The 21,489-nt window shown below is 40.8% G+C and overlaps 1 protein-coding gene across 4 annotated transcripts; it reads left to right on the plus strand.

The window, feature by feature from the left end:
• Positions 1-798: 798 nt before the first annotated feature.
• cep126 (centrosomal protein 126) lies at positions 799-21,456 on the plus strand. Of its 4 annotated transcripts, none has more exons than XM_064352111.1 (12): positions 802-1,319; positions 1,985-2,095; positions 4,461-4,606; positions 5,271-5,379; positions 6,362-6,560; positions 7,769-9,740; positions 10,441-10,596; positions 10,868-10,992; positions 15,618-15,684; positions 17,278-17,505; positions 19,144-19,208; positions 20,988-21,456. In XM_064352111.1, exons 1-12 carry the CDS (start codon positions 1,279-1,281, stop codon positions 21,084-21,086), a joined length of 3,318 nt encoding a protein of 1,105 aa, XP_064208181.1. In that variant the 5' UTR covers positions 802-1,278; the 3' UTR covers positions 21,087-21,456. The 4 variants fall into 4 exon arrangements, with proteins under 4 accessions (XP_064208183.1, XP_064208181.1, XP_064208182.1 ...); XM_064352112.1 differs by having other exon boundaries at positions 802-1,307; positions 1,976-2,095; XM_064352113.1 differs by lacking the exons at positions 15,618-15,684; positions 19,144-19,208; positions 20,988-21,456 and having other exon boundaries at positions 799-1,319; positions 17,278-17,415.
• The last annotated feature ends 33 nt before the right edge of the window (positions 21,457-21,489 follow it).

Consider the following 21,489-nt stretch of genomic DNA (forward strand, 5'->3'; position numbering starts at 1 on the left):
GAACAGGTGCTGAGTTGCTTTTACCCGATTTAGATACATACTGTAGCGTTTTCAAAAACCCACTATATGATCCAACTGTCTATATGATCCAAACCGGGCACATGTAGACTGCATGTCAAAGCTGTATATAACAGATCTTCCTCTGACTAGTTCTTTTCACACCACAGACTACAGCTCAACTTGCATAGAAATCAGGTCGTGGCTTCTTCAACATCTCTTCTGGTCAGGGTGTAAAAAGTTTAATACCTTTTCATTTTGGGGAGAAATTCCAATCCATATTTTCACTTTTTTCAATTGGTCTGTATTGGATTACATAAACAGTTTTGACTGGGATTATTTGAAAACAATACAGTAATAATCAAGTCAAGCTTTTTCGGGGAGAAATCGCAATCCAATGTCCCCTTTTCAATAGGCTTATATTTGTATTAGTTTATATTGACAGTTTGGAGTGTTATTTGAAAACACTCCAATATGGTGCAGTAATCCTTCATTTCAGATGTACATTATTTCCTGTTCTAATACACACGTGATACAATGTTGATACCATTAAATTTTGGGGAGAAAAAAATTGCGTGACTCTTGGGAATCTGATCTTTCCATTTCATGTGCAACTTCGTAGCCTAAATTAATAATATAAAGATTACCACATTACCACCGCAATTTCTCCTTTGAGTTTTAGCTCTCTTTTCGAAGCAAATTACAGCATTTGCAAAATCCAAAGGAAGACCGTGAAAGCATGAAGTCGTAAAACACAACCGATTTAAGGTGGATCTGGAATGTCAAATCGGGAGCTGCGAATCCGGAGCCGACTTCAGCGTCGTTGAATTTGCCAAGGTTTCCGTTGTCAAGGAAGCGCGTCGGTGGTTGCCAAGATGGCGGGGTTATTGCAATTACCGTTAGCCTACAGCTAAATTTTAGGTCCAGATGAACATTATCTGTTACAGAATTAGTTAGATTTATATCAGAAAAGATAGCTTGCAACCCTGCTCGAATAGGCTTGCCAATTAAACGTTTAAACTGTAGCCATCTAGCTAACTTTGGTGTACTCTTGCTAGTGGAGAGTGGACAATATGAAGCTAGAAAAGGTTAGCTAGCTAACTAACACTTAGCTAGCTTGCTGTACATTACTGTCTCGGTTAATCTGCTTCTTAAAATACTACAGCGTGCTGCTAACAGTATATACTAGGAGGCAAGTGCTGTTGCTGAACGCAATTCAATGAAGATTGTCGTCAACTCCGCGGACTTTTAAGGACTGCCCAATCCTGGGGATTCGACAGGATGCAGGTTCAGAAGGGCAGTTCTCATATGTATCCTTTGATGTTTGCGTTTCATCGGAGGTAAAACTCAAAACTAAGGAAAGTTATTCGCTGTCATTCCTTCAATTTTCGTGATTTTGTTTCGAAAGTATAAGCCATAGCTGAGTAACCCGCTACTTATGGAGATATTTTTTTGTGGCTAGTTGTCAGATTATTTAAAGCAAACCCATAATGGAATTCTGTGAAAGATATATGTGTGGGTCGTCATTATATGTCCGATTTTTAAGTAACGTTAACTTAGATATCTGTATCTTATCTAACGTCATGAAGTAGTAAGTCAGCTAGCGCACTGGTTTACTAGATTGTCTGTGGAAATGAGACAGATAACGTTAGTTGTTTAAATATAGATATAGAAGTATCACGAGCTGTACCATCCCTACATCTAGTACATGGCAACAAATTAAAGCAAACGTTTATTTACAGAAATTGTATTAATAAAGCTGGCCTCGTATTTTATGTAACTGGAAAATGACTGCCAACAGTCATTGGCTAAATTACTTGCTTTTGGACCGTAAACTTTAGTACTATCAGATTATTATCAACACATTCTGTATGGCAGTGTAGCCTACTGTGAATTTGCGTGTAGTTGTTCCTGCACTTAAGATTCGACGCGTCGCGAGGATCGCTGCATATGTCTCCTTAGCTGGGCGTGATATCAGAAACATGAGGGCAGACTTCGATTTGATTTTGGAAGATGAGCATCACATATTAGTGGAGGAGCAGAAAGCATGCCGTTCCAGGACCCGCAAGTTCTCCCTGGAAACAAATCGCCGCCGGAAGTAAGTTTCAGCTTCACCTTTATATTTGTTTATTTTTCCCAGTTACGTTGTGATGAGAAGAAAGTCAGAGTAGTATCGCAAAGGTGTCAGGTGGAGCGATGAAACATGTGATTTACCTACTTCTTTATTCGGGTAAAAGGGAAGTCATATCACCACTGTCTTGTCCGACGTCTAGTCGTTGGCCTTTGCCTTCACGTAAGGTGAAAGCTTATATTGCCGATTAAGGCAACACTGCAGACGGTCGGAAAGCTTTAAAAGGCAGGAGCGAGATCCTGTTATTCAACACTGAACCTGTCTGCGGGACTTTGCCTGCTGGAAATAGAGCGCTTAACCACTGTCTCTAATGCAGTATATTACAGCCTTTGTTGAGACCGCCAAACAGAAATGTGGAACAGTTCCTCCTGCGATTATGCACGAATGGCCGACAAATCCACCTGGTAAATCTCCAGTAGCTAAGAACAGCGGTAAATGTAGGTCTTTCATTTTGAACATACTGTAGGCTTAATATGAAAGTGTCTGGAAGCTTCTTTTTTTTTTTTTTTTTTTTTTAAAGAAAAGCAGCCTCGCTCACCAAACAGACCTATATTAGATATGAGGCAACAGGTGTCAAAAGGTGGCGGAGACAGGACATTATCAGTGGGGTGGCCAATAGTCATTTTGGGCTGGCACAGAAATGTGAACATAATTTGTGTCCAACTAAAAAAAATTTAGGCACCTTCAACACATAACTGAAATATTTTTGGTACACTAAGGAATAGGCAGTATCACCCATCCATTCAAACATAAATCATACATAAACACACTGGTACAAACCCAGTTCCATCAACCCAGGCAGTGGTGGACTAGAAAAAATTCAGCATATCTAATATGGAGGTATTTTTGTAGCAATAACCCCATATGACCTGAGAATATTTTTTATGCTGTCTATGCCTATTACAGTGGACCCCGAAATAAATCCTTCTATCCACAGAGACGTATAGACTACAGACATTGTTCTGAGATATAAGGAATGAATGGAGCACATCATTCTTTTAGCGTTCACAAAAAACCATGCACCTGGATGGTTGTACATTATATATGACTTGATCCATCCATTTTCTAAACCGCTTACATCTGGTCAGGGTCACAGCAGGCATTAGGTGAAAGGCAGAAATATACGTTGCACAGGTCACCAATCCATTTTACTCACACATTCACACACCAGAGACAGTTTAGGCTCTTCATTTAACCTAACCTACATGTCTTTGGACTGCTAGAGGAAACTGGAGTACCTGGAGGAAACCCACATGGACACAGAGTGACCATGCAAAGTACACACAGAAAAGCCTTCTGCCAGAGTTTGAACTCAGTAGCTTCTTGCTGTGATGCTAGTGACTGCACTGCCATGTCACCCAATGTGACTTGTCATTTCTGGTCAATAATAATAACAAGAATATGGCAATTTTCATGTAAGTTATTTGCAGCCCAAAGTATAGAAAACAAGACAAAAAACAAACACGATACAGTAAAAACCAATTTAAAAAATTGTAAAATAAATAGTAAATATGCAAAAATAAATAAATAAATACTGAAAGGATCAGAAATATATAAAAGCTTGGTCAATGAATAAAAACATGGTTAGAAATAATATCAGTGTAAAAACAACAAAACCAACAGAAATCAAGTGAAAACAAATGTAAAAAAGAATGTTTTCACTTTTGGTGTCTCTGATCTGTAGAGGCAGGCTGTTTCACAGACTAGAAATCATGAAAGTGAAAGAACACATCACCTGCATTTTTGTTGGTGCATTGGCAATTTGTAGCTATGTTCTCGCACATTTAATAAAGGTATTTTTACACGTGCATTGCTTTGGATTTACCATGATCCACTAAGACGAAATTGATACAGCAATAGAATCACATAGTGTGACCTTTTCCCCCTTTTTGGAAAACCTATTTTTTCACTCTTATGTAGATTTATGTCGTACTTACCCATGGTTTATGAGTAATGTATGTGCAATTGGAGATATCTCTCCAAGCTGGGAGGTTTGATATACTTGGGTGAGAGTTGAGGATGTGACAAATGAATTTGTTGAAAAGTCGACCTTCGGGAGAGGTCTTGTTTTTCTTCTGGCTTTTAAGCACAAGGTATGATATCCTCCCACTTAATTAGCTAATTCCACTTTGTGGGAATAGCAGGATTAAAAGTTTCCATTGAACATTTTGCTCTGTGTCAAACCAAATAAGTTTGCTAGTGTGGTATATTCAGGCTTTCGTGTGAAAAAACGCCCTTTACACAATACTTTAAGACAGTGGTTTCCACACAGCGGGGTCAGTGTTTATTAGGGGGGTTGAGGTGTGTCACCGGCCTGTGCTGCTCTATGCAGAGCTCTGGAGGAAAGGAGGAGGGAGGAGGACATTCGGGAGCAGAGGCTGAGGGAGGAGATCCTGCAGCAGCGCAGGCACGAGGTGCAGGATGTCACTGAACGCTTCCAGAGGGCTCATCTGCCCCCCTCCCAGAGGAAGAGACAAGGTCTCACGTTCCACTGCACTCCACCCCCCGTGGTGTGTGTGTGTGTGTGTGTTCTGACATGTGTGTCTCATTCATACAATGAGCAGATAATAATTACTCATATATTTAGCTCAATTTGTGTGTGTGTTTGTGTTAATTTCTTTGTTATTCATTCCAGTAGCAGGCATGAAGTATATTACACACATTTTATCTCTTGCAAAGCAGCCATAAAACGGTTCTGGTCACAACTCCTAGCCTTAATGAGCCGCAGTAAGAAAAGACGGTCAAAGATGAGTCAACAGATGGCACAGACTATAATTTTTCCACATGTTACTTATTTGAAAGGAAAATCAATTATATCTGAGTTAAAAGTTATTATTCCTGACAGTGTGTAACTTCATTCAGTAAATTTCAGCACAGTTGTGGTTAGTAAGTAAGATGTTGAAAGCATATGAATGAAATGAAACCCTCAAAGACTTTAGGTCAAATGTAATTAAATATGTAATGCTCACATTGTGACAGTTGCAAGTGGCATTTGGGCTAGCAGTTTCCCAGAACATGGCAGAATGTTAGAAGTAGTCAAAAATATTTCCATTGAATAGCAGGCAAAAAAAACTGCCTTAGATTGCGGTGTCCCTTCTTATGAGATCACACATTGTATGCTTCTAAACAGTTGTATTTGCAGCTTCCAGAAGGGCTACTCCTCACCTAGAAGAGGCTCTATATCAGATTCAAGGCTCTTCCAACTCCTCTGCCCTACAATCCACATTCTTCCGAAGCCCCACCAGTAACAGGTAGTGGAGGCAGAATTTCACAGCTACATCAGGGATCTCAAACTCCAGTCCTGGAGTGACTCAGCTTGTGCTGATCTTTTGGTGTGTTTCAGTGTGTTTTAAGTCACTGGTTGGCTGAAGAGTCTACATACCTTTTTCCAAGCCTAAATTGGCATCTGATTGAAAATAAAAAGAAAGCACAAAAACTTTCTGATGCTGTGACCCTCCATGAGATTGAGACCCTTACCATTTATAAAGGGTGAGAAACCTCTAGCCACCATGTATGTTTTCCTTAGCTTTGAGTTAAAAAAAAATGTTGTGTTAGTTTTGCTTGTTTGCTGCTTCTGACATAGAAAATCATTTTTTGTTGTTAACTCACAATATAGCAAAACCAATGAGCACAGAATGGAGCCACATGACACAGTGTGTGTTCTGAAGTATAGCCAGTAGGTGGCATTATTACATTTCATTACATGACAGGCATTTAGCAGATGCTCTTATCCAGAATGACTTACACAACTTTTTGCTTGGCATTTACATTTAATTTATACAGATTTAGGTTACAAGACCAGCTCCTTACCCATTATACTATACTGCCGCCCGCATTATGACATCACTGAGCCAATGCTAATTAATTCCATCGTCCTAAACATGTTGAAGGTAAAAAAGACAACATCCCAGGTTAGGATGTGGTATTGTTTGCCAAAAAAACATTCCTTATATGAGTTTTTTTTTTCTTTAAGTATGTGATTAACTAATTCAAGGTCCATAATCATAAGTGTCTCAAAATAGGAGGCTAGGATCAGTTTTGCCTTCCAGCTTATGATGGATAAGGTTAAGGTATGGACAGCAGAAACCTTATCCTAGGTCAGCACTCCTACTCTGAGACACTTAATGAATGCAGGTCCAGGTTTCTAGAGAATCATGACTCAGGTCTGTTTTTTGACCTGCCTGCAGACCTGTGTATAACCCAACTATTACCCTGGCATTGGTTTTCGCACAGGAGTTATGCTTCCTCACCCAGTTCCTCGGCAAGCTCAGCTGGATCCCGCTACCAGAAGCAGCTCTCGGCAGCAGTGGCCTACGCCAAGCTCATGCAGGAGAGGAGCGGGGCTGCGCTGAGGAACAGCCAGCTGCTGTTTCAGAATGAGCTGCAGGAGAAACAGCGCCTTCTAGAGGAGCGGCAGATCAACAGCCTGCAGGTACTGTAGGCCTCACCTTACAGCATCCTGGCTCCCTCTCTCTCATAATTGTTATAAAAACAGCTGGCCAAAACATACATTTCACTTGTTGAAGCCACAGGAAGGAAAATGGAATTTGAATGGCTTCTAGTGCCATAACTATCCATCAGAATGTTGTGATTATACCAGGAGTGTTTTGATGCAGTTCACATCTTGATATTTCCTCAGACATGAATTCAACGATAATGCCCCACTCAGGATTTTAAAACTGCACACTTAAGACCAGTTCAGATTAAAACTGCTTTACCAAGCCAGACAAAACTGGCGAGTGTACAATAAAAAATCAAAAAACTAACATGTTTCAATGTAGCAGGGTACAGACTATCCAGTTTACATCAAAACATGAAAACAAAAGGGCCTAGCCTTATACGATTTTACAAACTTGATGGTTCCCACTGAACAGAATTCCTCTCAAAAATTCTCCATACTGTCTCATTTGCTAATGATTTTTTGATCTCATTCAGCCCCTACAGGTAGTTTGTGTGCCTACCCTATGATCTACACTCATTTTCTTCCTAAAGGTCTGTGGGTGCTTACCACTTTTGAAAAACCATATTCTTTGTGATACACATTCTCGGTTAGGGGCAGTTTAGAACGTCAGTGGGCTTGACAGATAAAATGAGACGGAAACAATTTCCCTCAAAGGCTTTTTCCTTTTTTCTGAAATCAGAACCACTGTAACTCTTAATTTTGTGTAAGGCCGGAAGAAGATATGTCTGCTCAGAGGACAAGGTTTTAAATAACTTGGTTAACTTAACTGGAATGTCTCTCATTATAAGTGCAAAAAAAATATCCATAGATAAATTTATGAGAACAACTGTGCTGGGGCTTCTAACAATTGGATTAAGTTATTACACATCAGAGTAAAAATACTTGACCTTGAGTTCACCCTGAGCTCCAGTCCAGGTTTGGTTTCTCTTTGTTATGATAGCACTGGTAACAATAACGCTATTAGTTCATGGGCTTATGGATGGCAATGTAGAATAGTGGTTAGGGAACTGGGTCTCTGCTTACTGCCTAAAATGTAATGTTAATTATTTGCCTAGGGTTAGGTTCAGGGCAGTTAATATTGAATTAATAGTTCCTAGTGAGTAATTATAGTCATTGTTAGACATTATAATTGCAGATTTGTTGCAAAATAATCATATTATCAAACAATTTGTTTCCAGGACTTTCAACGAGAAGTTGGTCAAATCGGCGAATCGGAGAGCCTGTCCAGTCTGGATAGTTTGGAAAACGAGGGCACCCACCACAAACCAGCAGTGAGCCTCGGATTCACGTCCTGTTCCTCATCAGAGAATTCCGAGGTCCTGAACTGCACCAGACCCCAGTCCCCACGGAAACACTTCAACAGTCATAATAATTTGCACAGGCAACAGAACGGGGCTGTCACAGACTCTTGTCCCCCAACGCAGGATACGGAGGAGCCTGGAGAGTACGATAAGACCACACTGGCCAGAGGGGAGCCAATCACAGAGAGACAGAAACCAGCCCCTGTTCCAAGTCATCAAGCCACACCCACCCAAAGAGCAATAGGGGATAATGTAGTCCACCCAGCATTCCTGGGTGAACCCGAGAAGGCCCCCGCAGGCACGCCCTGGAAAGCATGGGGTAGCCCGGACCCCACGCCCCCTGAATTCTCATGGCCGACTCAAGGGGACGTCTATGAACAGATGAGAACTCAAACGGACAGGTTTAGAAACCACACAGAAGCCACTCAGGTTGTATTGCCCTCCAGCTTGTGCAGTGATAGAGATGTCTCTGGCTACAGCTCTGAAGATCCCAGTGCTATATCAAGTGCTGTGAGTCAGACAAGCACAGATCAGGAGGCTTCTGTCACCAAATCCATTGAAAGGATGAGTCACCTGCATAAGATTGATCTGGCCTGCAATGCTAAGACTAGCTGCGATAAGGATGACTGTGAGACCAGAAACACCCTGACCAAGCCTTCAGACCCTTGTGATCTAACCTTTAAGAGGTCTCTCAAAAAGGTGAACCAAGGTCATGAGCATGAGGCGCCAACTAGAGTAGCCTTAGCTTCCACTTCCAGTTCAGCCTCCAAGGCTGATAGCGCAAAATCCGTTAAAGGGATACTCAAAAAAGAATCAAAATATGCAACCACGTGCCACACCAAGCTAACCTTTTCCCCGGCTGACTGTGCTATAACCAACCACTTCTCGGTGTCCGTCAAGGACAGTGTGGAGGTGGTGAAGCAGAGGGAGAGAGATGTGGAGGTTGGGAAGGGCGTGAAGAAGAAACTGCGCTGGTTTGATGAAGTGTGCTACCACGAGGAGGAGGATGAGAGCAAGCCACTCCAGGATGTGCAGGAACCGGGCAAGCCCTCATTCCCTCCTCAGGGTAAAAGTGTCTCAGTGGGACACCAGGAGGGTCCAGTCCAGGCCTTGGGTTTGGGGAAGACAACCCCAGCCCCACAGGTGGTGACGCCCGTGACCCCTGCAACCCCTGTGGGTCATCACTTGACAAAACAGGCATGGGGGTATGGTAAGGGTCTAGAGCGGGAAAGAGGTGAGGAGGCCCGTCCGGAGCGTGGGACCCCACGCAGGGGTCGACCCAGGGGCCCCCGGAGGGTGCGCTCTGCCAGGACCCGGCCTGGCCCCACCCCACCCAGAATCAGGAAGGGCGTGGCAGTGAGGCCACAGTCAGCCTTCGAGGCCAGCCAGGTGCACAAGGGCACCCAGGGGAGGATCATCATGCCCCGCCCTCCGCCTAGATCCACTTCCCCTGATGGCAGGCCAGCCCTGGATTCGAGCACTGTGGATGAGGGGAGGGCACCAAGTGCTGCCAAAAGTATGCTTGGTGATGTCCATGGAAGGGTGGGTCCTCCAGCAGAGCAGAGAGATGTCCCCGAAGGCTACGCCCTTCCCCTGGGTAACTCCATCCTCACAACTACTGGGGGAGTGACCATCACTCCCTTCCCACCCTCGTACACCCTCTCCACCTATGAAACCATCAGCAAGGCCACCTATGCTGTGGGCAATGGCCAACAGGATGCCTTGGGAGGAGCAAGCAGACGAGGGCCGCTGTATGTAGAGCGTGGCCTCAATCTGGCACAGACTCCCACTGATGAGGAGATCTCCCAGCTGTGGCATGGAGTCCGCAGTGCCTTAGCACCAAAAGATGGTAATAAAATCTTTTGTTGTGTTATCACATTTTCCCATAAAACTCTACAGAGATTTTCTAATTACTATGTTCAAATTATTTATGCTCAGGGATAACAGTAATGTAAAGCACTGACTTCTTTCCAGAGAACAACCCAAGATGTAATTTAATACACATCAGTCAAATGTATTTTCCCCTCACTCCTCCCTGCCAACATTTTTAATATCTGCAGTGCAGACTAAACAACTTTGATGGGGAACATACAGTCCACGAGTACAATGTGGACTGTATGTTCCTGTTTAATTAATCATATTTTCCTCATGCAAATGGGCCAGCACAAATGTTTCCTTTGACTGAAAATCTACAGAAATCTTAACGGCACACTGTGTGTGTGTGAGCTCCAACACCGTAACTCTGTTTGGGGATATTTTTCCTAGCATCTTTTCTGAAGCTTTTAAAGCTGTTTCAGTAGGTTCTGCTTTCACAGGCTCTGTCTGCTACTAAATGCCACATCCAGCCATGCACTTGGCATTACAAAGAGAATACTCAAATATGAAATAAATATATTTCCTTTTTCCTAGGATCACTTTGTGTATTTTTTTTATTGAGGTGAGAGAAAGTGCCTGTATTTTTTGCAAGAGTAAAAATGGCAATGTGCATTAAATGAGGAACAGACCGTTGTCACAATGGTTTTTTTTTTTCTTTTTTTGTATTAACTTAGGTGAACCTCGAACCCTTGCTGCTTCTAATGGCCTGTTATCTGGGCCTTCCCAGGCCCGTGCCAACCTGTCCCATGTCACCATTGACGGTGGCAGCCTGATCAGTGGCATCAAAGCGGTGACAAGGATGGGGGGGTTTTTTGTCACCACTTCCAACGGTAAGGCTAACATGTAATTCTGCAGCCATTTTAAACTGCTGTAGCGCCCGGATTCAGCTAAATACACAAGTCAGTAATTACATAGCATTACATTAACTGAGCAGAGGGACTTACAACTAAAAACAAAGTACTCCTGGGTGTCATTTCAAATTCACCGTTTCAGAAATTTGTTATGTGAATATGCCTATGCAGAAACACCCTAACCACTCTGGGGCCAGGGTTGCCAGTCCCGCAGACCTAGGGAATGTACTCCATTTGTCTTAATTTGCAGCCACGAAGAGTACGGTTAGAAGGAAACAGAGTGCAGACAGTACTGGGACAAAGCACAGAGCACTTTTGGAGCAGAGGCGGGTGAACTCTGGGTCAGGAATGAGGAAACCACCACTCCCCAGTCAGGTACACATTCTCACACCTGCACACCCACAGCAGGGCTGTTCATTTGAGGGCCTGGGAGACAAATGCAGCCCACCAGTGTTGAACACTTGGCCCTTTGATCATTGAGGAGAAGAAAAGGGTATTATTCATGTAGATGTAGAACAGGACATAGTCTCAATATTTTATACAACTGCACAGTATCAGCATCTCTCCCACTAACAACAGATGGCCATTTTCAATCATTGTCATTGATCGAAGGATTTAATCAATTTAATTGATCAATTCAAACATTCTGTTTTTAGAATGTATAGCGTAATAGGCTGTAAATGCATGCATTAACAGGCCGAACCACAGCAAAAACAATAAAATTCAATAAGCTCTTAGGCTTTTGCCCATGACATGCTGTTAATAAGCAGATGGGTACACAGTGCATTTACTGGTGTCTCAAAGTCAGTAAAAGTACAGCTCACATTTCTGATGAATTTATTGAAAATGTCAAAATATGGTACAAAGCCTCTGTAAAACAAAATAGCCAATAATATCTTAATTTGGAGACAAAGCATATCATTTTTCATTAGCACCACTGATTCATTACAATATTAATTGGCCAATAATGTGCCAATACTTTTCACAAATGCGAAAAAATAATAAAATGTCAACTTACAAAAATAGACATGCACTTCCACCCAAAGAAAGCCCAGTCGACATCCGTGACATAGAGGTAGCCGCATCTCTTCTTGATCGATGGGTAAGTATTATGTATTCAAACTGATCTAATAGGACTTCACAAAATACCCTGCTGATTTCAGACTGCTTGCAGTTGAGTTGTGACAGCCTGGACAGTGTTTTTGTCACTAGAGTGATTTAGCTAGAAATCCTTTTTAGTCTTTCCTTGTTCCATTACAGTTCCATTTTCTATGTTGTTGTTTGGATGTATATTTGGCATTTTAGCAGTTCGTAAGTAGTAAGTAGCTAGTTAGTAGTATAGGTTTCACTTGTCCATGGCTGTCAGAGCACTACCAAGTTACACACAAATTACATTGTTAATTACACCGTTCAGCTAGCTAAGGTTAGTGTACTTTTCATGGTCATGGCTCATGATTTAGTTGACGTGATTCCTTACCAGGGCATTAAATAAGATAGAAGATGACACCGTTGGATCATCTGGAGTCCTATTCAGATTATTTTGCCAAAATACCTTTGTTGATCTTTAGGAAAGGGCGATTCAAAGTAATTTGCTGACATTAGCATAAAAGAGCAATTACAGCTAACTTGATCTACGGTCCCTGTCCCTATTCAGAACAGTGACAGACACAGGACTTTTTTCTACTTCTTTTTGATAGGCAAGGGATTGTTCTCCCCCTCGCTGGCTCCTACAATGTGCCTATGAGGCATTACCGACTGGTTATATCGCCTCTACTTCCTCCCTCTTCTCTTCAGTGCTCTCACTTTCAACCCCAATTCGCATCTTTTAAAATTGTGAAGTTGGCAGAGATGGGCCAAAAGCTGATGTTGCTGTACACTTTTTGAAAGGATCTATTTAATTGACACGCATACAGGATACATCTTATGCTTAAACTGTTTTATAAATTGATCCATGTCCGTTATTGAAAAGAATATGTTCTCCAGGAAGAATTGGTTGAAAATCCTCCTCTACTATAGTCCTAATGGGGGGTTCAGGGACCACTGGTGGATTATGACTGGGGTTGACAAGTTAGACAAGGTACTGTGCGTGGACTACTGTGCTATTTACAGTGTACGTAGCAGTTATTTTGACATGTTAAAAAGCATTTCAATTTTGTATTTGGAAGCATTGTGTCAAAGGATACGTTTTCAGAGAGGGTGGGTCACAGAAAATATATTTGTTACAACCATCATAGAATTGCTCCCTCCAACTTCCACCACTGGCAGCTTCAACCAATCAGAGGAGATCGAGAGATGCATTTGTATTGGTACAGAAACAAAAACCAGTTAATGTTCTTGTCAAATATATGCAAATAGATTGCTAATTATATCAAGTATTCCAGTAAAAATATGTGCTCGTTAACTTGTGAGATTTAAATAACTGGTCATTAGATAATGCATTATAGCCAATACCTACTATATACTGCCTTCTGTCTAGGCACATCTTCTAGTGTTCAAAACATCCCTTCTCATGTAGGAGTTGAGAAGTGCTTTTCTTTTTTAACTGGAAAACTGGTGAGGTGCTGTGTTTTTATTAACCATTTTTGACAAGCAGAATTGTAATTTTGGATTAGAACCATAATTTGAACTTTCAACATTCAACAACTTTGACTTTGAATCTATTGACTGTGGCCTATTTTACATTCTGATAAATCAGTATTCCCTGAATTATATCAGAAACAGCAGAAATGTTTACTCGCTGTGAGGGCAAGAAGAGACGAAGAGTTTGATTTTGGGCACTTGAGCAAGGTAGTGATGACTAGACAGGTGGGCTGCTCCCCTTTCTGTGGCGCAAGATTGGCTCAGTAGCCCAACAGAAAGCACCCTGAACCAGAACTTCACAGTTTTGCTTGGTTCTGGTTCTGTCAGTGGAAAAGGGGATGTGATGTGATGAGAAGTATCATCAGTGTTGACCCATCCTGCTTTCAGAGAATCCTCAGTGTTTACTTTGCTGAAATAGCATAAAAAATAAAATACAACAAAAATGCAAAATAACACCAAGTTTATGTAAACCATAAAAGGGAGATTTAATCATGTCTTCAGTATCTTCTATAGTATACCCTTAATTACATGAACTGTGCAGCCAATGCCCTTAGACAATCGATCTTAACTTTTTAACCCTGTATTGCTGGGTGGCTGATGAACATCATTAATAATCTTGTTCACACTGTTTGGTTGTGCGGCCTATATTTCAGTGCCCCCACTCTTTTCCTCTCACAAGTTTCAAGGTCAAGGGACTGCCATCATGTCTCGCCTGTAGTTTCCAGGTTTTAGCACACTTGCGATATACATTACAGCTGGCAGTCTGGCTGACTTCTGTGCTGGAGTACCTTCTCTGACCTCCAGTGTTCTGCTGAGACTCCTCAGCCACCCTAGCTTAAACTGCACCCTGACCAGTTTATAACATATTTTCTTCCACGAATCCTTGATGTGGCAGCTTGTAATTTTCACTTGAGCTTGAAAATTCAGTTAAGTTCCGGTTCAGTTCAGGTCCTTATTTTGTCAGTTTATATTGGGCTTGGTTTGGGTCGGGCCCTTTGAATTTTGAACACAAACCACAAAAAGCAAAGGATGCCTCAGAGTTAGTAGTGAAGTAGGCCATCAGCCTACTGTGAAACATTACATTACATTTATTTGGCAGACACTATTATCCAAAGCGACTTACAATAAGTGCATACAAAAGGTCATTGGAACAACCACAGAACACAGGTCCGATACAATACTCAATACACAATACTCATTTTGTACAGTTATTCATAACCATGAATACATTTAGTCCAGTTCACATGGTGAACATTACTATGGCCTAACGTATGCTAAGTCAAACTGAGTACCCAGATGTTTCCAACTTTCGGGAGACAAATAAGCACGCCACCTGACTATCAAAAACAAATTTGAACAAGCGGGGAGTGATTGCAGATCTGAATGGGAAGGGGCGGCGGGTTTGTTGAATAGCTAAATGAATAAGCTAGCTAGAGTCCTTGAACAATACTAACCATAAATGTGAAACAAACAGGTAGGCTACATTTCTAAACGAACAAACAGATTTTTTTTTTTAAAACAAGCCAAAAAACAGCAATCTGTGGCTTCCAGTTTTTTCCAAGTGAATTCATAAAAAACAAGCCCAAAATCAGGTAGGCTGTTATGAGCGAAATTCTGCTGATGCCCTGCTTAAATAGGCCTACAGTAGCTGTAAAACAGGAACATTGTTACACCATGCGGTACACTGCATAGGAATATCGCCGTACACCATCCTCTGATCCATCTTCTCTAGGCTATTGGCGCATAAAAGCTGGTTCAAATCAGGTCAGGCTTTCAAAATGCTACAGCACTCGGGCTTCGGCTGAAAAGAATGCGGACTCATGTCAGGTCAGGCTGAAATTTATGAGCCTGTTTTTTTTTTGTATGAGGGACAATAGTTGTTGTAATGTAGTGAAATAAAAGAGCCTTCTGTTTAAAAAGTTCTTGTTCGTTCTCTTGCTTCATGTTTATCAGTAAGCAATCTGCCTATTTAGTGTTATATTACTATAATAGATTGCAATTGAAATAACACTGGAATGTTACTGTACGGACCTCCCATTTGCTGGTTATTATCTGTTTATTTATTTTACTTTAGGAATTGTATGAGCCAAAGTAGAAAACAACTGCATACATGGATGTGGCAGTGTGTATTTTTAAGATACGCCGTGTAATATATTTTAATTCTATATTGTTTTTATTTTGGATTTAGTGAGCCTCCATTGTGAATAAGCTCATATTCAAGAAGAATTTTGTCCAGTGGACTTTTTTTTTCTGTTTCTGTCACATTTTTTATAATTTTATTATTAAATATTATACTTTTCAGGTATTTAGTTTAACAAGGTAGCTGCAAATACATTAGGTTCTGTATTGGTTTAGGCTGCATAGCCTGGTCATTGGACTATTTGTACCATATGTGTTGTTTCTTGTTTTTTCCTACTCAGACCACTGTGCAGATAAGTCCATTGGGCAGTAAAGCTGACCAGATAGCAGGTGCACTTCAAGATGAAGGTACACGAACATGTGTGTATATGTGTTTGTGGGACAATGCATACATGTGTGACAAATTAGTTTGACTAGAAATTTATGTCTTGCTTCTCAGTAATGAACTTTAAAGGTCTGAATCATAAGGGTAAAGAACAGGGAGGAGCCTAGTGGAAAAAATATACATACAGTAACTTAGGGTGCCTCAAGGCATGCTGTGCTGGATTTCTTTTTGTGTTTGCACTCAAAAATGTTTCTAAACTCTGCCTACACTCCCAAAATGATGAAGCGCCATTAAAACAAATATTTTGCTCAGGCTAGCTATGTTGGTAAGCTTTTTAACATTGTATTGCATGTTTCTTTCAAAAATACAGAAATAGCTGCATTCATACCAGTTAGGCTGTCACAGGTGTGCCAAAATGCTCCACTGACATCTGATAGCAAAAACTCCCATTTCGCATTTTGCTTCGCAAGTTACGAAGTAGCTAGCTTTTGCTTAGTGGTGATGGAACAGACCCATGCTAGCCACTGCTAGAATAGCACCAGCGGGTTTCAGTCTGCTCTAGCCTGCATGGTGAAATTATTTATACACATATATAATATACATATATGCACAAACACATCAATTCATTGTCTCTTTGACCAAGGATATTGATCAGTTCTAGTTGAACTGCAGTCGTATCCGGAAAGAAATACCTGACGTATATGAGGTAGTAGGACTTTCCGACTGGTGGACTTCCTTGTTACCTAGCTAACAATAGCAAGCTAGCCCATATGAGCCAAGAAAAGTGGATTGGAATCTTACTCTCCAGCCTTAAATTGTTACTTTGTAAAATATAGGACCCACAGCAAATTTTCGGGCCATCATGGCCAGCCAGCTAACATTGGCAAAGATAACTGAATTCAGTTAGCTAATAACAGTAGCTGCCTAACCTGAACGCTGACCAGCCACATGGACAGTTTTGCAAGTTTGCCACCAAGGCCACCCTATCTCTCTAGGTCTAACCCTGTTGAAAACAGACCTCTCACTGTAGCCAGTTAATACGTGTTTCCTCTTCTTTTCCTCTTTCTATTGGTCACATGCTTTTCAGATACAGCCCACAAAGAAAAAGGATAATGGCCAGAAATGTCCCAAACACTTTTTAGAATGACAAATACAGACAGACTAGCAAGGACTGGGCACACAGACACAGATTGCCCGTGCATCGTAGTAAGGACTGAGCATGGTTGTTTTATAATATTTTCAAGGTGAAAATCCTGAATAGTATGCCTTTAAACTTGGAGGAAATTAACATTTTGATTAAACATTTTTGATATTCCATTTTTGTCAGGGTAATCTAGAAAATATCATTGAGACCCAGGTTCTTTTGGTGTCTTCATTTGATTTGGCCTGCTAATGCAACTTTCTCTTTGATCAACGATTTGCATCTCTTCTTCATTTTCGTACATTTTTTTTTCAGATACCAGTGTTGAGAGTAAAGTTTAATTTCAGTTCAGTCTTTTCAGGAAAAGAATTAGAAAAAATGGTTTCTAATTGATTCTTATTTACAATGTATAATTCTAATTGCCCCCCAACTTTGTTGTGTGCATTGAGATGCTTGATACTGTTGTGTCTCCAAGCTATGACAGTTTCTGAAAGCACAGCCCAGTTCCTGCTGGCAGAGAACCTGGCAGATAGCTCTGCGACGGATGAAGACATCCTGGCCGCCATGGAGACGGCACACGCACAGGTGCAGCAGACCGTACCGCAACAGCGCCCCCAGCCGCTGGGCCTGAGCATGAGCGCCCTATCTCTGGAGGAGCAGAGACTGCTGCTGTCCCTGGACCACCTCAACTACAGGCTGCAGTGTGAGAGCACCACACACATGCACTGGAGCGTACATGCTAGGGCTGTCTGAATAAAGAAAATCTTGGTCGACTAACTGCCAGTTTTTTCAACTAAGAATCGGTTAGCATTTTTTTCCTCCATATTTAAAGACATCCAATTAATTTACATTAATTCCATTGTATTTACTGTTGTTGTCTTTTCCTTTTGATGCAGTTTATGAAGGTTTACACTAGAGAGACAGCTCAGAAACCGAAAATATGCCAAAGCATTTGGAATGTCACCACGCTGATTCTGTCCATACTGACCTGCGGGATTTAGGATATGTAAAATTGACTGCCTTATCATTTGGGTACTAAGCCAAACCATAAAATAGATTTCTAATAATGCATTTTCTGATAGGAATCTAATGATTTGTTTTCTAGTTTATTGTTTATAAACTATTTATTTATTCATGTTTTCATACTGTTTAGTCATGTCCTAGTGCAAGCTGTCAGAAGTTTTTTTTTTCTTTTATGAATTGCAACTGCAACAAGTTGAATGGTAATTAAAACTGCTTGTATTCCCCAGAACAATAAATATGCCATCGCCATAAAAAGAACCAGATATACTACTAACATCGCCATAAAATAACATAAATAACTAAAAAAGGCCTGTTTGTGTGGAAAGAGAATAATAAATGAACGTCAGCACAGGCCATATTATCAATGCAGGTCTAAATAAATAAAGAAAAACATTCATAAATGTTGAGGCAATAAATTGCTTTTAGACTTGCTAAAAACAATAATTGCAGTAATTCAAACATTGGCATTAGGCTATTCTATAGACCAAGCTAGCTACATCTACTTACTCAGAACAGCAGGTTGCATTAAAAAAAAATAACTGCGGTTGTTTGACAAAAAGAATCTTAGTCAGACGAGCGTTTCGACTATACAGTCAACTGACTGACAAAATGTAGTCAGCGCTAGTACACACACGCGCACATGCACATACTTTATATAATTATCTTTCACTTCTTATTGTCATTGGGGGTTTATTTTATATTCCTGACAACAGAATTTGAATAAGTATAATTCTTGCTATTGTTTCTCAAAGGTAATGGCAGAGCTGCATAGTCTGAATCACACCAACGCATTCTCTCTGTATGACCTATACAGTATATGTACAAAACCTTGTCAGTTTCTCTTTTGAAAACAGCAGTTTCATCTGACTGTAGACATCTCGTTATAATCTGGCTAATTTCTCTAGGAAACACTGGCCAGACAGAAGTACTAGGCTGTGGGCTGAACTAAGCTCTTTCCCAGTTAGAACTTGTTCTTTGCATGCTTTTCCTGAAGTGGGGCGACATAGCTCAGGAGGTAAGACCGATTGTCTGGCAGTCAGAGGGTTGCTGGTTCAAACCCCGCCCTGGGCGTGTCGAAGTGTCCTTGAGCAAGACACCTAACCCCTAACCTCTAACTGCTCTGGCGAATGAGAGGCATCAATTGTAAAGCGCTTTGGATAAAAGCGCTATATAAATGCAGTCCATTTGAAGTAAGGCGTAACGAGCGTGCACTTTTACTGATTATAAAACAAGTTGTTGTTGATGTTAAAGATGGGGATAGCAGAGATGTTTCAGGGAAATTGAGAGATTTAAATAACTGCTTTCTGATGTCCTGCAGGTGTACAGGAGACTGCAGCAGGAAATGCTTCTGTTCCCAATGTCCTGCAGGTCACCGCTCCTACTGTGAGTATTCCAGAGGGAACATTGGGCTATTCCAGACGTAGATCAATGACTTCATTTAAAATACTTCAGCCCATTAGATATCAGTACATTTCCTGCAGATCACTGATTTTTTATTTTAAAAGAAAAATTGATTTTAACCTGCATTTAATGCTAAATTCTTCTTTCATTGATAGTATAGACAATTCGGGGACCTGCAGCAGTGTTCCTGAATTTTTAGCAGCAGATGTAAAATTAACCTCTTCACGCAAGCCCCCTAGTGGCTAGGACACCGGCGTCCTAAGATTCCTGAACTCAAAAATTCAGTGCTTCTGCTACTGGAAACTATAAACACTGTTATAGCTTTATTGGTGGATCATATACAACAGCTATGCCGAATATGGAGTCTCTAAGTGCCACCATTGTCGCGTTGGTCATCCATTTAACAAGCACCCAATCTCTGCAGCCTCATCTGCAACTATACCTCCCAAGCATGAGGCACTGGACAATAGAATCAATCTGAAAGTTCATAAAAATATTCAGTCCCCACCAAAAATTAGTATTTTGTCATGACAACAGGGTAAAGTCAACAATAGCCCGTTGGTATGCCAATATAGCAGTGAATAACACTGCTCCTGAATAGCAAAATAAACAAGAGGAATTCTTGTGTATATATGTGATGTCATTCTATCAATATCTGTGGCTAAATATGGAATAAATATGCAATCTTGCCATTGGTTTTACACATAGTGATGTTCCTGTCAAGATTTGCTGGTCATTTATTGTCCTGAACAATCTGTTTGAGGAATAAATATGCAAATAGAAAGCGGAGTTAGGCATTTACAAACACACGAAAGCCCCACTTGCTGATTATGTCCTTTTAACTATTTTCAGTTCATTCTGGTTTGATTGAGAACTTTTGTATCCAGGAGAGGAAGGTATAAGCTTTCCAACGGTATATGGCACATCTCATATCAAACTGGTAACATAAATAGTATCTGTACCACACTGTCACAATTTTTTTTACATTATATTTCAGTGTGATTTATGTTTTATCTAAAACCATCATAAAGGTCCAATTTATATGCTTTATAATGGACAAAAAGCATTTTATTCATTTTCGGGGAGGTTTTGGATTAGACCCCTATACCGATGAAAATAGATAGTAATTCCCATTTGAAAATGATGTGAGTTTCATGGGTCAAAACTGTTGATTTGTAGTGAAATATATGATTATGTTATGATATACAGTAACGCATAATTTAGACATTTTGGATAGAGACAATAAAGGACATGAGGACACACTGTTTACATTTTTCTTCATAGATCTTGTGTAGTTCTGCATATCACCCTCAGATTTTGTACACCTATGGTCAAGGAGTGTATGATTCAGGACATGTGGTGGCGGACCTATGTTTTATATATGTGATCTCTCTGTATTTTATTTAAAACTAAAGGAGAACAACTTCATTTTTGCCAAGATAATTGCATTTGTGGAACTTAATTTCTACCTAAATTATGAATATAAACTGATCTATTGTTAGTATTGGAAATGTTGCAAGTGTCTTGCTTCATCTAGGCCATTTTCCTGTGCGCAAAGCCTCTGTGATGCTCACATCTGGAGTTATAAAGTCATAAATATAACGCTACCTAAATGGGTGAGGATTAGCTAGATTTGGCACCTGCGAGAAGGGGTTAAAGCATATATTTGACCAAGATCAGGGTGATCCCAACCTCAGTTCAGTTTGGGGCTGTTTCTTCATCGTGGGACATTTTTGAGCCACCCATTTTCACCCCCAACAGAACCTGTTGTTCCAGCTGGGGGAGGGGCAGGCCATGGCCCAGCGGCGCTACCGCGCCAACTCTGCGGACAGCCGCTCCCGCTTGGAGAGGCGATACTGACTGGACATCCCACTGCACCTGTCTCTCCTCCCCTCTCCCAGAACCCACATTACCTCCTTTCCTATCACCAAGCACTTTAATCTTGTACTCTCTGCTGCTTATTAAAACAAACTGTTGACTTCCACCTTTTTTAGGACGTAAACATTTGAAGAAATGTGATATGTTGCTGAAGGCATTCCAGCCTTGCCAGTGGAAGTCAGTGTTGCTACTGTACTGTAAATGAGATTATATGGATTTTTTTGTTCATCCATATTACATTTTATCAGCTTATATACTGGATGTTGATTTTTTTGCAGTACACCATAATAGTTGTCAAGCATTCTAACTTAAGAATAAATACTGTAACAGAATAAACATATTTTTATATTTAGATGTATTTTCTGAGTTGTTTTTATAAGTACAT

This window comes from Anguilla rostrata, chromosome 9 (assembly GCF_018555375.3).
Source record: "Anguilla rostrata isolate EN2019 chromosome 9, ASM1855537v3, whole genome shotgun sequence".
Lineage (NCBI taxonomy): Eukaryota > Metazoa > Chordata > Actinopteri > Anguilliformes > Anguillidae > Anguilla > Anguilla rostrata.

What these genes read in the sequence shown, in the direction of transcription:
- cep126 (XM_064352111.1), top strand. Translation starts at nt 1,279, where the DNA reads ATGCAGGTTCAGAAGGGCAGTTCTCATATGTATCCTTTGAT. An exon ending in TTTTGTCACCACTTCCAACG is followed by an intron (nt 10,597 to 10,867) that starts GTAAGGCTAACA and finishes CTTAATTTGCAG; the next exon opens with CCACGAAGAGTACGGTTAGA. An exon ending in TGCAGGTCACCGCTCCTACT is followed by an intron (nt 19,209 to 20,987) that starts GTGAGTATTCCA and finishes CACCCCCAACAG; the next exon opens with AACCTGTTGTTCCAGCTGGG.